The 22973-nt window shown below is 40.2% G+C and overlaps 1 protein-coding gene across 3 annotated transcripts in view; it reads right to left on the bottom strand.

Moving 5' to 3' along the window:
- pdzd2 (PDZ domain containing 2) overlaps positions 1-15323 on the bottom strand; it is a 57799-nt gene extending 42476 nt beyond the window's left edge. For all 3 annotated transcript variants that reach the window (XM_041937960.1, XM_041937962.1, XM_041937963.1), the window contains exons 1-2: positions 15228-15323; positions 98-326 (exon numbers count right to left, since the gene is read on the bottom strand). In XM_041937960.1, coding sequence (XP_041793894.1) covers positions 98-217 — 120 coding nt within the window. In that variant the 5' untranslated portion in view covers positions 218-326; positions 15228-15323. The remainder of the gene's footprint in view (positions 1-97; positions 327-15227) is intronic.
- Between the last annotated feature and the right edge of the window lie 7650 nt (positions 15324-22973).

Genomic DNA, 22973 nt, shown 5'->3' with positions numbered 1-22973 from the left:
AATGACAATAAAGGCAATTTTGAATCTTTTGTTATCATAGCAGCAATACACTGCTACTTCATATTAAAATAGAAATGGGGGGTGGGGGGTGAAGTACCTTGGAGCCAGAACTGTCCTGATTCAGGTTGTCATCCAGCTGTGCTCTTGTGGTCTGAGCCCCATGCCAGTCCTCCAGTAGTGGAAGGATGCTGAGGGCGTTGTCCTGAGTGATGGGCATCCTGGCATCCTGGGCGTATTGGGGGTCACTCACCAACAGCCACTCTGATCCCTCCAAGAGTCAATACAGGCACATGAACCAGTGTGGGCCCACATCCCCAAATCCATCTCTGAAAGAGGGGGGTTGAGAGAAAGGGGACAAATTCTACTCAGAGACGTCTAGATGAACTGAGTGGAGAATACTGCATGTCTGCATCAGGTTGTTACCTAATGAATGAATGAAAGAATATATAATAAAAATTCAAAAATCAATATTGCTTTTGTTTGTAATTTTTGTCACCTTGTCAGTCCCTCCTGAGCCTGACTGCTACAATGTCTACCTACATTATATTCAAAGCCTTTTAAGTTATACACAGGATCTCAGCAAGGTTGGCTTTAACTTTGAATTTAATGCAATAGCTAACAGATATCAGGTGTATAGAGACAAGGGAGTGAACACAAGGCAGAGAGACATCTTGCTGCTTGATCTCTAACATTTTAATTATCTAAAAATTTTAGTTAATTCTCTGGATATATCTCTGGTGTTCATCTCAAAATCCTTTTTAAATCTCTAGACTCTATAACATCCTCATATACTTGAAATAATAAACAACAACGTCAATGCAGGGCTTGTCTTGAGTGATCCAAACACTATGGAGGTATGTCACTCACTAATTTCCAGTTTCCACTGATACTTTACTTGCTCTAGATCCATTGTTTCCTCTCTGTATGACAACAACATTAGAGCCATCGTCGATTAGTGTTAATCCAACCTTGATATATCTTTTACGAATGAAATTTGAACACGATCCTTACATTAGTACTGGGGAGGTTTGTTTTATACACTGTCGCTTCTTGATATCTTTTCAGTTCAAACTTATAAATCATTTAGAAAGCAGATCTTAGCAAACAATTAGCAATTAGCTAAGCCATGACTTTTAGCCGTATTTTTTCAGTAGAGAAACAGTTGCTGTTACAGACAGGGACATCCAGAAACCAGGCTTCCAGGAAAGGGAGATATGTTCACAACAAATCTGCATTCATAATTATGTTGTGCTGACAAACACAGTCACTGCCTGGATTATGTTCACAGTCAATGTTTGAGTGAATCTACATTTTATGTACTGCACTGGAGTTGGTTGGGCTGGATGTTGGATGTACAAAGTTCAGGAATGTGACACCTGAATCCAGGGTTCAATAACAATAAAAAAGTTGAATCATACTGTAGTCACTACAAGTGGATACTGCACTGAAAGACAGCCTCAATTGGTGGAAAACAAATAAAAACATCAGTATCAACATGTTTACAACTTGGCAGGTACATTAATCAACAACATTTTTCATTATGTATATACACACCATGATTCTGTCAGCATTGCATTTCCTTCAAAATGTATCTGCTGTTGTTAATTAGTTGTAAATAAACATAATTTCTAGGAAACTTGTATAACTGAATGTTATTGTTATACAGGGAATGATTGTAATATGCACTGTTTTGTCTCCAGACACAATCAAGACAACAGCATGCCATCTGACTACTTCCAGGTAACCACAGAACCTTCTGTGCTTACGCGCACGTCAGACTTGTTTTAATTAATCATTCTGCGGTTTGAGACAGACACACTGAAAACTGTCCACACAGTTGTGTCTCTGTTAACCACCTGCTCAGGATGGTCCATTCCTACCAATCCTACCCTGGTGTCTGGGGAACCGAGGCAATAGTTGCACACCATTTTAAAGCTGGCCAGAGTGTCACCTGGAGCCACACATTTTTAATGACAGTACAGGTAGATGTGCGGCTGTGATGAGCAATATGATGTCACAGCGATCGTTCAGGTTAAATTTTAAAGTAATGTAACCAGAAACAAATGTAAAAATCCTAAACGGAACTATCTTGTTCTCAGATTGTCACCAAATACTTCTGTCTGTACATTGGAAAACAGTCAATTTCAATTGAATGAAACTTGGTTTAACTTAATGTGAGAAATAAAAAAAAATACATTTAGAAACCTAGACCACATTTCAAAGTAGTGCATTTTATATATGGCACTATAGACTTAGACTTACACTTTATACTTTATTAATGTCACAGTGGAGAAATTCATTCGGTTACAACTATAGAGAAAGTTAACCCCAGGTGGTTATTGTATCGATCGTAATGATAAAATCATCTACTGACACATGAACTAGCTTGGTCTTCAGGGGCTGCATTCACAATGAAGAGCTCCTACGTAAAGGAGGAGGAATCTAGTTCACCATTCATCTACAAGCTTAACTACTGACAGAGAGCTAAGTACAGCCACATCTGTGGCAGACAAAAATGCAGGCTACCAAGAGACCACACTGTAATGACTATGCAGAGCTTCGGCTTCAAATAAAATGTTGGGCTTTGTGGTACCATCTGCCTCTACTATTCCTGTACACTCCAACTGAAGGCAAACAGGGCCTGCCCAGTTCTGGCCAGAGCTGAACCATGGGCTGGAACAGGAGGTCGAGGTTTACAAGGACGTAGAGGAGGCGAGGGTTAGAAATATGAACCGAAAGACAAAATAATACACTATGTTTGTGTTTCACTGCAGGTTGTGGACAATATGCAATACTTACCATTCATCATGGTTAGTATTGTATGAACTGTATGTTCTTCAGGCTTTACTTCAAAAAGTCCCTAACCTCTGTAGAAGTGAAAAGCAAAATAACTGGAATAGCCCTGTGACATAACAACCACTGATCAACACTGCCGTCTCACTGTCAAACTTTCCAAAGCATCTTGACTGCATGAGCTGAGGATCTCTTGTAGTAGACACACACATGAAGCTTTTACTAAACAAAAGGGACAGAGAACTACTATTAAGCAATTAGCTAGTTTGGTTAATAATAATAAATCTCTGTGATGTTTGTTACAGCTGTATTGAGGGTGGAAATCCTGATGTGGGTGTATTCAGAAAACCAGAGTATTCAACTTTGCACAGACTGGCAAACTCTTCGCCTTTCATTTATTCAGAGAATCTCTGGGAAGGGACAAACAGACTGAGCTGGCCAAATAAATTCCAATAAAAGCCAGAAGAACATGTTAATATACAATCAGTATAAAATTACTGTAAACCAACGCCATACAAGAAAACCAGCAAAAACTGCTACTAGTAAAACTGGTGAAAACAATAGAAGGTGAAAAATGTAGAAAGTATACATCACAAAATCAACCATAAATATAAAGCAATATTTACAAACAAGTGAATATTGATGATTCGTAAGTCATTTATACTCAAAAATCTTAAGAAGTATTTTGCTTGTACCCCCCTGCAGCAGCAATCTGTGATGGAACTGATACTGACCTTAGACCCTTTGACTTGTCATTTTCAGCTGCTTTAAAGAATGACTCATACTAATTTTTCTGAGAGGAAAGTCTGACCATGCATGCTTAAGTCAAGTTTAGCTCCTATAGACATGGGCTGAACTGAAGTGATGAAACCAGCTTTATCTGAATAAGAATAATAAGAAACAGAATCAGAATGGGCTTTATTGGACAGGAATGTGTGCACATACAAGGAATTTGACCTTTCAGGTATCAGTCTATATAGATGGAGACCTTATTTTTATACAGAAAATAAAAGCTTGCCTAACACATTCAGCATCTAATCATAGGCAGAGCAGACAGTCACAGTGAGCCAGACAGTAGCCTCCAACACAAGAGCCACAGACTGAACAACAAACCAGGCAAAGGGGTTAAGTGCTGCTTTTTGGCGTGGCATGCACACAGGAATTTACCTGAATCAGGTAACGGTCACAGTCACGGTATAGGTCACCAATATTTTTTTGCACAAATTGCAAAATAAGCAAATTCTGTTTTTTTTCAACTCCTCCTTGGCTCTGAGTCCGATTTGAACTAGACTTTGTACACAGAATCTATGGACTGATGATGCAAAGAAATTCTAAATTTTGAATGTATATTATATTATATTATTATAAAGTTATAAAACCACAACATCCTGTAGGTTACAGTCAAAACAGGAAGTGTTGCACATCTTAACAAAAGTCTCTCCCATAAACATGAAACTTGTGTCAGTAGTGTCCAGTAGGAGGGGCAACAACTGCAAAAGGTCTCATAATATTTCAAAATTGGCTACATGGATTCATACGAAATTCAGTTTGTACAGTCTTGAGTCATGACTAAGTTGATGCACAAAACTTGTAATGATCAATTAAAGTGGCAGTGGCTTATTCCAGCACCTATACTACTTGCAGAGCTTTTTCACCACATCCGTATAGTTCTTGGAAAATCAGCAAATGTAATAAGCTACATAAAGTTATTTCTATCTTTCTGTAAGAGATTGTCCACCTGCATGGAGGCTACTTCATGCATACATTTGTGATAGGCTTTGGCAGAAGCGCATAAAGTCAGCTACACTGTAGGTCACACACCCACAATACAGTTATTTCTTGCACTAAATCTGTTTTTATTAAAGTATTTCTATGCACCTCTCTCAATCTATAGGAATTTTCCAGGCAAATTTATTTTTTGTTTCATGTCAACACCAAGAAGGCATGTAATTTATCACCTCTCCCTCCCCTGGGAAGATCTGATCACAACCTGGTACATCTATTGCCTGTGTACAAACCTCTCAACACAGGCAGTCAGCTGTCACTTGCACAGTGAAAAGATGGTCTAATGAGGCTGAGGAGGCTTTGAAGAACTTGTTTTGATAAAACTGTGTGGGAAGCACTTTGTGATGCTCACAAGGAGGACACTGACAGTGTAACACAATGTATAACCAATTATTGGGGTGACTGTGACTCAGGTAGAGCAGCCGCCCAAGGTCAGTGGTTCAATCCCTGGCCTTGCCAGCCAAGATGTCAAAGTACCCTTGGGCAAGATACAGAACTCCAAATTGCTCCCAATGCTGTACATCGGTGTGAGTGTGTCAATGCTTGTAATGAGCAGGTGGCCTAGCTACCATTGTGTGAATGGGTGAATGCTGGCTTGTATTGTGCTTTGAGGGGTTGTCAAACTAGAAAAGCGCTATATAAATACAGTCAATTTACTAATATCTGTGTAGAGGATGCTGTACCCACCAGGACTAGAACAGGGTTTGAAAAACAGTTACAGGAGTGAGGATAAAGGATCATTTGGAGCAGAACAATATCAGTAGAGTCTAGCCTTAAAACCCTGCCCCAACCTTCACCTACCCTTACCATAACATTCTGTTTACAGTCGTACTGTATGTCCCTCTCTACAAACAAAGCGAGGAAAGAACACTGAAGAATTAAGGTGAGAAAGGCTGTGGGTCAGTATCAGCTCAAGGCTTATCAAGTCCTGTGTAGACCAGATAGTTCAACATGTGTTTAAGCTGAGCCTGGAGCACATCCTACATGGTCCCATTGCCACAGATGTAGCAGGCCAGTCGTACCTAAATCATACCTGACAAAGACCTTGGAGCAGCCTTGTCCTTATCAATGTCCTTGTCCATGTCCATCCCCTGATGAGCCCATCAGTGGACCAGATCAACCTTCACATGGAAAAGGCTGCACAGCACTGTGAGAATAATGGTTTTTGATTTCTCTGCTGCCTTCTACACCATACAGCCTACACTTCTGAGGGAAAGGGTGGAGTGTACAGGGGAGGGCCACCACCTCACAGCACGGATCACGGACAACCACACCAACCAACCATGGTATGTAAGGATATAAAACTGTGAGTCCGACATGGCGACATAGTCCCTCCAGCGTGTCCTGAGTCTTCCCCGGGGCCTCTTCCCGGTGGGGCATGACCGAAACACCCTCCTAGGAAGGCATCCAGGAGGCATCCAATAAAGATGCCTGAGCCACCTCAGCTGGCTCCTCTCGATGTGGAGGAGCAGCGGCTCTACTCTGAGCTCCTCCGAGTGACAGAGCTCCTCACCCTATCTCTAAGGGAGCGCCCCACCACCCTGCGGAGGAAACTCATTGCAGCCGCTTGTATCCGAGATCTCGAAATTCATTACCATAGGTGAGGGTAGGAACATGGATTAGCTAGTAAATCAAGAGCTTTGCCTTTCGGCTCAGCTCCTTCTTTACCACGTCGGACCGGTACAACGACCGCATTACTGCAGCCGCCACACCGATCCGCCTGTCAATCTCACATTCCATCCTTGCCTCACTCGTGAACAAGACCCTTGATATTTAAACTCCTCCACTTGAGGCAGGAGCTCTCCTCCAACCCAAAGGGGGAAGCCACCCTTTTCCAGTCGAGAACCATGGCCTCGGACTTGGAGGTGCTGATTCTTATCCCAGCTGCTTCACACTGGGCTGCAAGCCGCCCCAACACATGCTGGAGGTCCTGGTTCGAAGAAGCCAACAGGACAACATCATCCGCAAAAAGCAGAGATGAGATCCTGTGATCCCCAAACCAGACTCCCTCCGGCCCTTGGCTGCGCCTAGAAATTCTGCCCATAAAAATAATGAACAGAACCAGTGACAAAGGGCAGCCCTGCCGGAGTCCAACATGCACTGGGAACAAGTCTGACTTACTGCCGGCAATGCGAACCAAGTTCCTGCTCCGGTCATACAGAGACCGGACGGCCCATAGTAAAGGGCCCCGGACTCCATACTCCCGAAGCACACAGACTGCCACGAGGGACACGGTCGAATGCCTTCTCCAAGTCCACAAAACACATGTGGACTGGTTGGGCAAACTCCCACGAACCCTGAATCCGAGGTTTGACTATCGGCCGAATTCTCCTCTCCAGTACCCTGGAATAAACTTTACCAGGGAGGCTGAGGAGTGTGATCCCCCTGTAGTTTGAGCACACCCCCCCTTCTTAAATAGAGGGACAACCATCCCGGTCTGCCAGTCCAGGCGCACTGTCCCCAACTGCCACGCGATGTTGCAGAGGCGTTACAGCCAAGGCAGCCCTACAGAACATGGTCCATTCGGACTCAATGTCTCCAACCTCTGGATCTGGTCAAAGCTCTCCCGGAGGTGTGAGCTGAAAGCCCCTCTGACAGAGGGGTGAACTTCTACCCTCTTACTCAAACATCTGTCACAGGACCATTGCGTGAAATTTTAAGTGAAAAGAAAAGGTGTGAAACTGTCTCTGCGGCTCAGTCGATGTGACTTATTTTCTGATGCCCAAATCATTGTGGATTAAAACAGCCAGAAAAATAAATTTTGGCCTACTGAATTTGACATTTTATGAACTGGGACATGCAAAACATTTTCTTTTGGCTTGTGTGTAGTTGTAGTACAGGTGTTTGATCAAAAAGTTTGCTGAAAGCTGGAGCTTTAGCGATGGCCCACATTTCCAATCATGCTGTGCTGGACTGAGTAGTGTGCTAAATTTGCTTTTTCATGTTCCAAAATGTAAATGTTACTTTCTGTTTGAAACGTGTCTGTTCAGAAAATGGTGGTTGATATGCTGGTAATTGTCCTTTTTTTGCTAGGTTATGGTTTTAACCATTAGTGCTCTTACTTTCAGGTGTTAATGTGTTACTTGATGTATTAAATGTGATTTTACCAAAATCCTACTAGTAACACGTTAAATTACCTTTTCACTGCTAAAAGTAATATATTTCTGCAACATATGCAACATACTTTGTAACACTTGAACCTAACACTGATTCCATGTGAATTTTGAATTTTTTTCATTAAATGTTGTGTTGTGTGGCTGTTACCAAAATTTTTTGTACATTCTCTGGCCTGAAATGGCATCTGAACTTGAAGATATGACATGTTTCAAATGACAGCGAACATATGTAAATGACTCCTTTTCATGAAGACATTAAATAATAATCTGCAGACAGAGAAAGAGAGACACAGGCTGTGTTTCCATTACAGCTGTTCGCAAAATAAAAGCGATATTTCTGAAATTTCGGCAAAGTTCAAATGCTACTTGTAGGTGTTTCCATTGAACAGTGTTTTGCGAACCAGTTGAAATTCTCGTAAATTCTCGGACGTCCTGCAAGATGTGTGTGCGTGCTGCGCGTCGGTAAAACGTAACACACACAAATAGGTACTTTTAATTAAAAAGCATATGCATGCTCCTGGCCTTGTAGGATTGCGCATACTTGAATGCACAAATGCTAAAGATGAAATAAAGAAATGATCTGTTAACTTAGAGTGATCACTGATTTTAATGGCCTATTATTTATCACTTTGTTATTACGCGAGGCTCGCTCTGACAGCGTCAGCTCGCTCTGACAGCGTCAGCTCGCGCCGGCGGAGCAGCAGCAGAATACAGGACTGTGAATTAATTGAAGTGTACTTTGAACATATTTTCTATCAGCAATTATGTGTAAATATTAAAGTTAATGGCGTGCATGCGTGTCTCCCACACAGCTGAGATGCACAAACTCATCACAATCGCAAACACCGTGCTGTACAACTGTGCGCACGTGTGTCTTTAAAGTTCATCTCACTATTAATGAAAACGGAATGATTAGATTTTGCAAAGTGACACAGGACGAGATCACAGCTGTCAGATTGTCTTTAACAGGTCAGCCAGCATGACAGCTGGAACAGCTGTAGTGTTTTTGTCTGCTACTTATTGAGATCCAGAAAACAATAATTAAACAATTATAATTCAATACAAAATACACTACAAAATTGACAAGACGTTATATCTGACTGCATGCGGACGGCTCGAAACGGGGAGTCCGCTGACCTCGGTGCCGTGTAAATACTTTTGCGAAACACTTTAATATCGACACTTCTGTAAAACCACCTCATGAGAGCGTAAAAATGTTTTTGTGATATTTGAGAGGATTTTCGAAATATAGGTGTTTCCATTACCGTTTTTTTATTGCGATATTTAGGATTTGCGCATTTCTAGGGGCAATGGAAACGCAGCTAGTGAAACAGAATTAGTTCAACTGTTGACACACATCGGTTAAACAACAGCATTAACATGACATTTCCAGTAATGACCTAAATCCCTCTAAATAGAGGCCTCCCCCATCTGCACATAATCTATGGCTCACTGTGTGTAACAGAATTAAGAGTTAAGTCCAGCACTGTGTGGAGTGGTAGCTGCAGAGGTGACAGTTCACCTTCTGGGCACAGCTGGGGTGCCATTGTCCCTTGAGCAAGGCACTGAACCCCGAACTGTCCAGGGTGCCTGAAGCGTGGCAGCCCTATCACTCTAACATCTCTCCTAATAACTACATCATGATGTAGCCCTCTAAGAGCTGCCTCCCAGATCACTCACTTTCCTAGCTGACTATAGGCCTAGGAGTATTGCTGTTTTAATGGAAAATATCTTGAGAGAGACTTGGCTAACGGCTTGAAAGGGTGACCCTCAGAGCACACAGCACCAGGGTTAAATCCCATTGTTTTGCTTGAGAGCAAACAACAGGTTTCAGTCGTCCTTTAAACGATGTGTGAAAACCGACCTCTATTCAGAGCCTTTATGGCAGGATGAAATGGCTGCAGTATACATTTAATTGTAGATGAAGCTGAACCATTATCAACCAATGTCTGATGGTAGATTACCAGGGGCAGAGGAACTAAATGGGATCTGAGTCTAGCAAAAGCAGGTAGTGTAATGGATGCCCCGTTTTGTGGCTGTAATGCCTCTTCTATCACATGCCAGTTTTGCATGTCCTTTCTTGAACTGGCACAACACTGCTGACATATGATTCATTTTATCTTGGGTTTCTTGACTAATGTGTTTTTGCAGACACATAAGGAATGGTTAATATGTCAAATTTCTTAAATAGAGTTTGGCATAATATTTTTTCAGGAGAGCACTGGGAGCTTCCACTGAGTTCAAATGGTGTCTGTATATCACTATCACTACTATCACTAAGCACTAGGTAACTGCTTAAGTATGATGAGGCTGTCAGACGTTCATTGACTGCTGTCAGATATTGGTTTGATTAATGGTTTACAGTCTATTAATGGGTGTTGGTATTGATTACTGACAGTGGTTGATCTGGCTAATTATCTGGCTAATTATCAGCTAGGGTCCCAAATGTTACAAAAATGTGTTATAGTTTTTTTTTTTCGATATTTAATTTGGAGGCTTTCATTTTGAAGGAGTCAGCACAAGAAAGAAAAAAAGGAAAAAGGTGCACAGTAGACGAGAAGTGGTTTTAGCATGGCATAAGAGTGTCTGTCGAACATTAAAATACGGATATTTCATTCAACACACACATGCACCATGCAGTGAGACACACAGGAGCAGTGGGCTGCATTCAAGCGTAGCTTTGAAGAGTTTCATGTTTGTGTGTTTTGGCTGCAAGACTATTAACTTACTGCTGTACTAACATTATTACATGCACTTCTGTTGTTCTCAAGGGCAGATATATTGGTACAGTGTACAAGTATTGAAGATGTGTGGACTGTGTGTTTTTTTCAAAGAGGTGAACATAAGGATAAAGGTGTATGGGTAATTAAGACAGACTTTAAATAAGTCATTTTAACTTAAAATGTTTTTAGCACTCATTCAGAGATTGTCACAGTGGTTAAAGGGTGATGGTTTCATGTTTGGAATATAAACAGAATTAAATACACCATTTTAGTTTTGTTAAATATTGTAAGTCAGAGAGCATTTTGTGGGAAAGACAAACATTCAGATTAGAGTTTAAGCTCAATACTGTCTTTCAATACTCTGACTCGGAATTGTTGATTGTATATTATTTCTCTGTATGCTTTATAATATATACTGTTAGTATCACTTATTGTTATTGCACCATTATGTTTCCTACATTTTGGCCACGATTCCCCAATAAATTTGTATTTGTCCAAAGTGGCCTTGCCCTAAAAATGACTTAATTCCAGGCCTGTCGTATTAGACACTTATCCATGGACTTCAATGGTTCATAATGATTCCTGACATGTGCACAGTCAGACGGTGCTTTACCGCTGGGTGAACAAATTTCTTTACCTTGCATTTTGACAACAAGGATTCACCCCCCACCCCCCACGTCCCACCCCCATTCCATGTTTCAGGCTGACCTACATGTCTCATCGCACCCCTCCCCCTCTACCCTGCTCATCTTCTTGACGGCATATGGCCAAAGATTAGAAAAAGCCGCATTTCAGTACATCTGAAATGTTACTTTGTTACAGGATCAAGAACGAAACGATACCAATGTGGTCCACTGTAGTCTGGACACTGCAATCAGCTGGTGACACTGATTTGTCATTGACTAACTTGTTTTGAACCATTTTAAATCCACCATAACAGGATGATCTCCTTTTTATAACAACCGCTGGAAGTATATCATTCCCAGCAGTAAATTATTGCCATGAATAACTGACTCAGAGGCTTTTCTGATGTAATTCCTGAGCTATTTTGTGTTATTTTCCAACATACAGTTAATTGTACTTTTAGCATAAAAGTTCAGTACGGGAGCACTTCTGTAACATCCAGAGGTCAGTCTGTCCGGCTAATAACCAGGAAACGGATGTGGATGAAGGTACTGCTACCTTCAAATTGTCTGCCTCAAAAATTATTTTTCTCTGCCTCTCGAACTAAAGAGCACCACCACAATCATCAGGATAAATTAAAAGTTTGTAAAGTAAGAAATATAACTGTAACTTTAAACCTCAGAGGGAAAAAGTCCAACTTCACAAAGAAAAGGCCATATACATTATTACATCATCTCATAGCCACACTGGCCACAAAATGAGATGCATCAGGATCTGCCTGATCACAGTGACAGTGACTGATCAATCAAATCTCAGTGTCAGGGAATTATAACAAAGCACTACAAATTGTAAACTGTTGGGAGAGGTAAGGTGGAGGACGAAGAGAAGCACAAGCAGTGCTGCAGGTCAGAAACAAAGTGAAGTTAGTCTATCACGGTTAACCCAGGAGAGTTTCTGTCAGGATGAAGGTCTTCTCTTTTACATATTTTTATCATTATCATAAATCGTGTACAACAGGACATGGCTTGTAATAGGGGTTTTGTTTGTTTGGAGGTGAAACTGATTCAGGGCTCTGAGGCTGGACAGGGGCAATGGAACATGCCAGGGATTAGAGATATTTATTGTTCAGGCCGTGGCGAGCTGCTGTCAGCAGTTTATGTGAGCGATGTGCGGAGGGAGCAGATTCTGTCTTGAACTGGGGTCGTGAATTCTCACCTCATTGTATTCATTCAAATGTGACCACATTTTTGTAGTGTGCCACAAACAGCCCATGTTGCCATACTGTGTGTGTGTGAGTGTCTGGGAGTGTGAACATTTTTGGAAAATGAGGACATTTTGGCTGGTCCTCACGTTCAGACAGACCTTCAAAGGGCTGTATGAGGATTAAGGCTTGGTTTGGCTTGGGTTTAAAATATAATTAACAGATGTACTCACAACATTGTGCTGTGTGTCCTCCTTCTCTGCAAAAATACTTCCCAAAGTTTATCTGAAACCAATACACTGCTTCATCAGTGTCCATTCATCTTAAAAAACTGATGACTGTTTTAGTCACAATATGAAATCTGACAGTGCTTCATTGCTGAGCTGCAGGGGAGGGGAAGTAAGACATAAAGTAGATTTCATTCTACAAAGATTATAACTAAGATACTTACCAGATTTGTCTAACTAATGGCCAATAAGAACTGGGGGGAAGATTACAGCAAGCAAAACCGGTTTCAGTGTTCATATAGCCACTTGATTACTGTTTTAAGACAAACATCTATCCTTTAAACCCACACTGAACACAGGCCAAGTAATCCAGGCCCAGACTGGTCCTGATAGCCCAAGGTTTTCAGCAGAACCCAACTTGAAGTTGATGTCTTAATATCTGACACTCCTCCCACCCTTTCCATTTCTCTCTCTCTCTCTCACGCACAAACACACACACACACACACACACACACATACACACACACACACAAACACATACACACACATAAACCCTGAGGGTAGACCAACCAAAGCCTGAAAACAGTAACCCATTCAGTGCAGTAAGACTTGTGCTGATCTACACCAAAACATACTAAAGTGAGAACAAGCTATCTTCTCACTTAATACAGTACTTAATATTATTGTGTTTTTTCTGATCATTCTGAAGTTGCCTTAGCCCCATGCACAATTTACTTGAATCTCAAATATATCTGCATCAATATTGAATGAAAAGACTACGACTCAAAACAGTCACTCACTGTGATCAACTAAAAGAGAATTACAAACTATGAGCCCCACAGAACTTTTCAGATCGTTTTGCTTCATGGTTTTGTTTTAGTGGTCTGAAACCTCTGCTCTCATCAACCTTGTTTGACACAGTTCAAGACCAGCTGGTGGACATAGTGAAGCATTTAACAGCTCAGAAGAGAGTTTTCTCAGGAGTTGGTGGAGACCAGACCAGAGCTAAACTGGCCAGCCAGCCAAACTGTTTTTTCGAGGCCGACTCAGAACTTTACAGGACAAAATCTTATGTTTATTTATTGATTCATTGATTTTAATCTGCCAATTGTGAAACTGCCAGGCTAAAGGAACACTGAGGCGCTTGAAGAATCAGTAGAGACGAATGCGAGATTGATAAAAATACACCATATAAACAGGAGATTTGTGTAAGTTTAACAGCAGTCTGTGGAAATTAGGCTTAACTAAGTGCAGCAGAGAAATAAAAATAGGATGGAAAACTTAGACGTGAAAATGAGGGGTTCCTGTAGTAACATGCATTACATGCATGTCTCAGAGTCAGTGTGGACTGATACATTTGATCATTGAAAACACTTTCTGTGTGGACTGCACATAAAAGGAAAAGATAATTACTTATAGTGGTGGAAAGTGAAAATTATTTCACCAAAAATATTCTAATAAATGACAACACTTACTGTTGGTAAGGCCTGAAATTATACCATTAGCATAATATTATGATATTATTTCTATGATAGATTGTATTTTCAATTCCAATAAACTGAATTTTTTAATGAACATATACCAATCCCTTGTGATGGCAGATCCAAGCCTGCGAAACAAATAGATACTGCTAGATCTAAGTAACAAAATGTGTTTTTTGTCATTTGAATGTCCTGACCCTTCAACATTTACCATTGTCCAATTTGTCATTTATTCAACAGGGTCAGATCAGCAAAACTATTTCCTATTGAAGGCCATAATTCACTCAATCCTTTGAGATGCTTTACGTAGGCTATACAGTGCGTGGCATGCAAAGACTTGAGTAACACATTTATGAATGTTTAAATGATTGATCTGTATACAGTATGCTTAACGCTGTGCTGTTTATGCAGAACTTCTGCTCAACTATAAATTACATATGTCTGGCTCCTGTAGGTGGGAATAAGCAGTGCAGCCTGGAAGATAGCCTCGAGAGGCAAAAGCTATCACAATATTTCATATTTAAGTCATTTCGAAGGTGTAGCCAAAAGAGCATGACAGCAGAGATCAGATATTTCTTCAGCTGGAATGCAAAAGCTGTACCAGTGTAGAAGCAATTCATCTCATTTGAATGAGGACACTGACAGAAGATAATCAGGTGGACAACAGTGTGACAGAAATATCACCATACAGTCACCACAGAGGAGGGAGAAAAAAAATCCATTTTTTGTCTGATGTCCTTTCTCTTCTTAAACGTCTGTCAAATTGGTTGACGATTATTCAGTTTCATTTATAAAAAAAAATTCAAACACGGTGATAGTGTAATGCCTCGTTTTATCTCCTGTTAATGGAGTCGTATTTAAGTGAATTAATTCATACAAAGCAGTTTCTCTTGAAATATTACGATCACGGTGATGGGTTCGTTTGATAGCTGGCATTTTAAATGAAGCAAGAGGAATCAGCGGGGCTGCTTTTCGCTCAAAGTGTTTTAGAGAATGACAAAACCGAGTCCAGACACATTCAAATGTCTGGTTAGGAAAAGACCAGCGGCTCCAAAGTTAGCTGGATCCAACCAGACTTTTGTGTTTTGGGTCTAAACTCGTTTCTTCTACGTCGTTACTACAATTACACTGTATCCTAACGTTACCATGTTTTCTCACATTCTGATAGGAAAACAGTGAGCTGCACTAGTTGTTATCCCTTTTCCCATAATGTTCAGACGGTATCACAAAGTCTCAGACAGGCCATTAAAATATAATGCATAGTGCGCTGTACTTACCTTTGGGTTACATGATCATGTAGTCCGAAAGCTTCCAATTCCAGTTCAAAATGGTAGAATATCCCATGTTTTTAATGAACTATATCTGACGTTAGCTAGTCCACATTCACAATTCATAAAAACGCTGTATGGATTAAATCCGTGCAATAATAAAGTAGCGCAAAGCTGCATTTACGCTCATCTTGAAAAAAGTGGCATCGGACTTCGAAACTCCATTCAACAGATATCCACTGCAGGAAAACCATAGAAGAAGCAAAACAAGTGTTCTTGAATTTGAGTCACTAACGGACTGCGTTTATTTTTCTCCCCGGGTATGGATTACATGATTTAAGGAGTTGATGAGCTTTCATTCAGCCACTGTGCCGTCGGCTGCAGGACGAGGGCGGAGTCAAAATGTCCACAGATTGGCGGGGGCTGTTTGCCCTGAACTCCGCCTCCAAGGCACCACTTCCTCCCAAACTGTATGCTGCTGCACAGCCAGGCCCCCATGAAAAGCGATGTGGCTGCTGGACCAGAGTAAAGCCCCCCCTCTCAAAGTTCCCCCTCATACACTTGTGATGGGCTTGTAGAATGCGGAAGTAACGCGTGTCTTGGGGCAACCCATAGTTCCTGACACCCAGCAGTTCCATCCCTGACCCCGATTCATTGTCAGTCCAAAGCTATTGATAAAATTACTGACGTTACTGGGGCATTTTAATGCAATAGCTGACCTCTCATGAGCTGAGTCAATAGTTGTATTTTATTTAGCCAGCTTTAGTAATTTTTACAGCTATTTAGATAATAATCGTAGTTACCGAGCGTTAGTAACTCTTCACTAACTAACGCTACTATATAACCAGATGTCAGTTGGCCTACATTTACCTCAAATTAATTGGAGTTGTTCACATACAGAGTTCATCTTTAGTTATTATTCTATATTATTTTTATTTGCACCTTCATTTGCTGTTTGCACCCCCCCCCCCCCACCCCTTGTGTGTTCTGTAGAGTTTCTGTAAAAGTTAATTTCTTCATTGTGAGATTAATAAAGTCTTATCTTATCTTATCTTATCTTATCTTATGATTTGTTTCAGTTCTGAACACTTATCTATTCTTTGACATGTCATGCTCAATGACAATAAAGAAATCTTGAATCTTGAATAGTCCTCAAAAAATCTAAAAAGCAACAAGACATGCAATTGTCAGAAGAGCTGTCTGTTGCATACAAAATAAATAGAGTTCAATCAAAACCTCAACAAAAATTGAGCATTATAGCCATCATGAATGGAGGGTTTATTGCAGGACTGTTACACTGTATTAGTTTTAGTTCGTTATACCACATATACTGGCAACTGTATAAGTGCTTATGTATATAAATACCATATCCCACCAACAACAATCCAGACAAGCTCTCTTAAACATTTTGGCAAATATGTAAACAGTGTACATGGGACATACGATTGATTTGAGCTACAAAGGCATTTACACAGTGTATGTGTGTGTGTGTGTGTGTGTGTGTGTGTGTGTGTGTAGAATACAGTAATGAAGTTGAGCTGCACAACACAACTCCTCATGTTTCTGGCTTCCTGTGACTAATAATAGTGGAAGTTGTTATTTTATTTCCCAAAAAACATGGCTTTTAGACTTGCGAAAATGTCACAGACAAAAAATAAATACATAATACTGGTGATTCCAACTTGCTCAGAAAGAAGCACATATAGACTACTTCTTGGTGACACTTTAAACATTCAAAGTCTTCCCTAAGAAAGTTGGAATTTTTCAGTGTGAGATCTTCCTCTCACCCATCATTCCCTTGTGTGTTAAGAAATGTATGCACATGAAACTAGAATATCTCTTGGTAAGTAGCCCAACTTAACCGTGGAGGTATTGGAGCTCTGATTAAACTAATGTAACAGTTATCTGTGTACATAATGATTTTGTTGAGTGCAGCCTAAAGAGAACATCACAGTGTGCCTGTTGGCCCGACATCTCAGCATACAATCTTTTTTTTTTTTGATTACATTTAATTTTATATTAGTTCAAACAACACAATTTTTTATCTTTTAGAAAAGTGTGTATAACAGCTCCATCATGAATTCTACTTTTATTGAAGTTTATAATGTTCAATTTTGTTGACAGTTGAAATTATGTACATTCAATTATATGCTTCTTACTGAGGTCAGAGATAACAGTGGTGATGTACTAAACTTAACTCATGCCTTTATAACTTAAACTGAATCCAACTGAACTGACCTAACAACCTGCCTCCAAATGTATATACTGGCTGATCAGACCATTTGTGAGACAAAAGGGATAACAAAAACAAAAACAAACATAACCAACTAGACCACAAATAAAACAAAACGGGACATCTAGTCTGTCAGTAGGAATATTCCAATAATTAACCTAAACAAAATCACCAAAAACGCTCCTGTAATTTGAAGAGATAAACAAAATCCTAACCCAAACATTCTAAATCCCCCCTAATGCTGCAGGCAGTTGGTACTGTCCAATTGGCTACTTCCTGTATTTAGCAGCTCTGCTCAGTGTATTTGTATCTTTTTCTCAGGTCTGACCAGATGTACCTCCAGCAGCAGCCAGACCCTCAACACTCATAACTCAAAGGACAAACCATTGCAACTTGAGGCAAACTAAACAGACAAACTGCAATGTGACTATACAGAATATATCTAAATGTGTGTGCCACAATTAGAAACTAATGCGCTGTCAACTTATGCTAAATAAATATGTATGTGAAGTATGAAAACAAAAGCTAGGTGTCATCATTTGTGTTTGCTGTCTGCAAGTGCCATGTGGATGTCATGAGGTCAAAAGGTCAACGAAATGAATCATTAAATGTAAAGAAAACCAAGGTAAGTGTAGGAGGGAGCTGAGCCGAAAAGGCAAAGCCGGGGGAGCTCAGAGTAGAGCCGCTGCTCCTCCACATCGAGAGGAGCCAGCTGAGGTGGCTCGGACATCTATTTCGGATGCCTCCTGGACACCTTCCTGCTGCCCCGCGACCCTGCCCCGGATAAGCGGAAGAAGATGGATGGATGAATGGTGTAGGAGGGTCAACAACATTTATGCAAGCTGTGTAGCAGCAGGTGCAGCCATCACAGTGAGGAACACATGCCAATTACACAATGTCTTTATAACTGGAAGGAGAGCTTTAAGGGTGGGGTGAGCCTACAGGTATAAGGCTGGTTTGGGATATATACAGGTCAATATATATTTGCACAATGACACATTTTTTTGGTTTTCTTGGTTCTGGTCCTTCAGCACATTGGATTTGAAATGAAACAATGATTAGGAGTCTAAAGGGCAGGAGTTCAGCTTTAGTATGAGGGTATTTATTTGGTCATCAAATTCAAACAATCTGCAACCAAGTACCAAATGTGAGCATTTAAATGTGGGTTTATAATTTTTCTAATAACTTGTGGTTGTCTAAAATTGGCAGTCTGTCAGATTGTCTGCTATTTTGCACTAGGTGTAGCTTAAGGTTGTATAGTTATCGCCTAATAATGCTTTGTTCTGGTTTACGTTTTTTTTGGTATGTTTAACATTGGTTATTTTTAGCCATTAGCCACCACTATTGCTAAGTGTTCAAAGATGACTGGGCATGACAGACAATACGGTAAACACTGCTTTAAGAATGGTGCTTTTCACTGATTGGCCACAGGAAGTCAAACTGACAATATTTTTGTCAAGATGAATCTTACATCTCTGTGGTGGAACCATACATACAGATATAGTATCAAACTAACTAGTTTTAATGTAGTTTATCGTGGAGAACTTATGTATAATTGTTGCAGTGGGCCACAGATGTCCTGTTCTTCCTACTGTTACGGTGAAAGAATAGCTATTTTGAACACTTGCATTGCATTTCCTTTCTCTCCCTGCGGCAGGTCAAATGAGTTTCTTTGAAGAATGCCTATTCAAGAAAAAAAAAAACTTACCTACTCTTGCCCTGGATATATCATAATAGAATGGTTTGTTGAATGCAATTGGTTGCCTTGTTTATTTAGTACTGTTGACCAAACATCTTACTTGGCTTAAATTGAGCAGTTGCTAGCATTCATTGTTATTCACTTGTTAAAATCTTCACAAAATGAAAGTGTGCAAAGTAAAAATAAGAATGGAATAAAAGAAACAATACAAGAACAAAATCAAATTCTAATTCTAAATTACAGGCAATAGCAATACACAGTACCCACAACTAGTGTTGTACTTGACAAAGTATAATTGTCAGGGAGTGGGGACTTAGGGAAACTATGAGGGGAACTATGAAGGAAACTATGGGTTGAACCCAGATGCAGACACAACCGGGAACATAGACTAACACGCAACACCGGGAACGAACACACATGTACACAAGACACAATGGAGCTGGGGACAAGACTAAGGCAACATAAGAAACTCACTAACACACAAGGCAAGACTATGGACAATACAATAAAAGGGAAAACTCAATCAGGACAAGAACACAGACAAACCAAGGAATACGCTGGATTCAAATTAAATAAATTTATTAACACAAAGCTAATTCAACAAAACCCAAATCTCTGGGAAAACACAAGAACTAACTTGGAACAAGACAACTTAGGACACTGACGAGACTAGCAACTGATGTTAACATAAAACAGGGCAGGACTAAGACAATGCAAGAGACACACATACATGAAACATGGCACAACGACAACACTACGGTTACAAAACTAGCAAACCAAAAACGCTCCTGAAGGAGGAAAACTCAAAGGGCTATGAAACGGAGGAATAGGAATCTAAATAACAAAAGAGATCAAACAGAAAATCGCTCTTAAACAAGGAGAATAAATCGGCTACGCTATAACTATGACAAGAAAACCGAAACCAAATTATAACGTTACAAACAAATAACACTATGGAAGGAACAGGGCATGGAACATAAACTAATGAGAGAAACGCAGACAACACTAAAGACAGGGACCCTACATAAATCAAGACAAGAACAAGGCAAAAAACTTATTAGAACGGTGGACAATAAGACAAAGATGATACAAGGAACAACTCAGACCTGAACAGAAGCACGGACATGAACAAAGGAAACGCAACAAGAAACACTTACATGAAACATGACACTTACTAAGGGACTATGGCTTGAACTATGACTGTGAGAACGTAGACAGCAAGGTTACACAGACAACACTAAAGAAACATGCATACTCAGACTATAAGAACAACAAGAGACAATGACAAAACTAGAACCAAACTTACATGGAACACGATGCGGACATGACAAGGAATCACACGACAAACACTTACTATGGGTGCTAAAGCAAGGGCAATAACTGTGGCAAGGGGACAAGGTAAGGTAACGCTGACGACGACCCGACAAGGACAAAGGGAAGACACAGACTTAAATACACTAGGGAGGAACACTAATGACACACAGGTGAAACACATCAGACAATCACACAGGAGGGAAAACACAGGAAGTAAAGTAAACCAAATACACATAACATGAACCTTCAAAATAAAACAGGACGTAACCAAAACCAGGCAAAGACAAGACACAATGGGAAACTTAACAAAAATACCAAGACAGGGCAAGGGTAGAGAAATAAGACAATACATAACTCTAACATAAAACATGGCATGACTATGAGGACAATATGGATAACACAGACTTGAACAGAGAAACAAACATGAACAAAGAAGACACTACAATGAACACTTTCAAACTGAATGAGGCAAAATCAACAAGAGAACACTTAACAAAAACTGGCGTGCAAGGCACGGGTCATGACAATAATATATGTGAGGGTAATATACCCTCAGCTACAATCGTGTCCACCAGAATATTTCATGATTCTGTAATTATGGTTTAAGCCCCAAAGGTGCAGGACCATTCCTTGCTGGATGATTATTATTATTATTTATTATTATAAGGGGCAGATCCCGATTGTGTTTGTGCATGAAACTGGGCAAAAATGTGCAAGTCCTTACCCAAGAAATGTGAGGCATGGTTGACATGTTTAAGGAATCACACAGTTATTTCATCATCAGAAAGTCTACAACATATCTGCCAATTGTCCCCCTGTCATCGGATTTTTAACAAAACTTGATGGGAATATTTAAGAGGTGGCACAGGATGTCTCCAGTTAGTTTAATCAACATCGCTCATAAGCAGCTTGAGATATATATAGAGCTATACATAATAAAATATCATAATAGCAAGCAGTAAAAAAATAATATGCATAATAATAGAATAGTAAACAGTAGTAATGAAAAGTATTGCACAAAAAAGAATATCTACAGCAAATGGCAGTGTGTAGAAAATAAAGTATAATAAAGAGTTCTGTGTAAATATGTGATAGGCCACACCTAATTGCACCAATCAATATGGCACTCAAGGTTATTATTTGGTTATTACTTGCCACCAGAACATGCACACCTAAAGTGACATTCTGTCAACTGGATTTTGAGGTGCATGTTTTTGGTATTTTTGGCACCTATGAGTTGAGCTTGAAATGCTGGATGACAAATGAAGTCCAGGGCATCCTGTTCTTTTGGTAGTTTACCAGCAGTCCTTTGGTCTTGCTGATGTTGAGCTTCAGGTGACTGTTGTTACACCATGTGACAATGCTCTCTATCAGTCCTATGTACGCCTCCTTCACATTGTCTTTGCTGATGCATCCAACAACAGAGAAATCATCATGACATAGATGAGATTTGAAATGGAAGTCTGAGGTGTAGAGAGTGCAGAGGAATGGCACTGCCATTTACTGACATACTGTGTCCAGCCAGCAAGGTAGTCAGGGTGCAGTTGCATCAGTTTTTCCCTTAGAAGGCAGGGTTGAATGGCGTTAAGCACTGGAGAAGTCAAAGAAAATGACTGACTGCTTCCCTTCGCCAGGTGTGAGAGAGCCTTGTGCTACTACTGCTTACACATCAGGAGGCCCCGAGTTTTACTAGGACGTGGCCAGACAGACATGCTGTTATCATTACACACACTGCTGTTGTTGTTGTTAGTAATAATAGCTGTGATTGATACTGTACATTCACATTAGAAATACTGGTATTATGTTTGACACTCTCTAGGAAAGTAACATGATAATATGAATAGGCTTTGTGGGTGAAGGCAGAAACCAGCTTGGCAACACTACTCTCCAGACATACACATGGACATAGAACATACAATGTTGGGTAAACTGGTACTGACAGGACAGAGGCTATGACAGAAGAGCACAAAGCATATCGCAGGGTGGGCTGGGCAAATTTGCATAGGCTACGGCTGCACACATTGTGGTAAGATTCATAGTATTAATTCAAAAAATAATTCTGGCTATACAGTCTAAACTTTCTAGAAATGCAATTTTGAAATCCTGGGAGCACAAAAACAAACAAACAAAAAACCCATTCAACTGAAAATATGTGGGCGGGTAATGATGGTAATGGCAAACATTCTCAAACCCACAAAAGCTTTTGGGGGTTTTTGGCTGATCTCTGGAAATAACTGTTCTATGTTAAATTCTAAGATAAATTTCCTTGTTAAATGAATTGCTCATTTCAGGAGTAGGCAAGCTTACAGAGGAATTCAGTAGTTTAATACTCAAATGTGAACATGATGAAAATGGCTTAAATATAATGTCAGTGTAGTTATTTGTTTATGAAATTAGCTGATGTGGCATTCAAACTAACTTAAATTCACTTAGATACTGTTTGGGGTATTCAGGTTATCTCGGCCTCTACCTGCTGGATAACTTCGGTACCACATTAACCACACGGCGC

The sequence above is a fragment of the Chelmon rostratus genome, chromosome 5 (assembly GCF_017976325.1).
Source record: "Chelmon rostratus isolate fCheRos1 chromosome 5, fCheRos1.pri, whole genome shotgun sequence".
In the NCBI taxonomy this organism is placed as follows: domain Eukaryota; kingdom Metazoa; phylum Chordata; class Actinopteri; order Chaetodontiformes; family Chaetodontidae; genus Chelmon; species Chelmon rostratus.
Note: the sequence above shows the minus strand (reverse complement) of the source record. Positions and strands in the feature narration are given on the sequence as shown.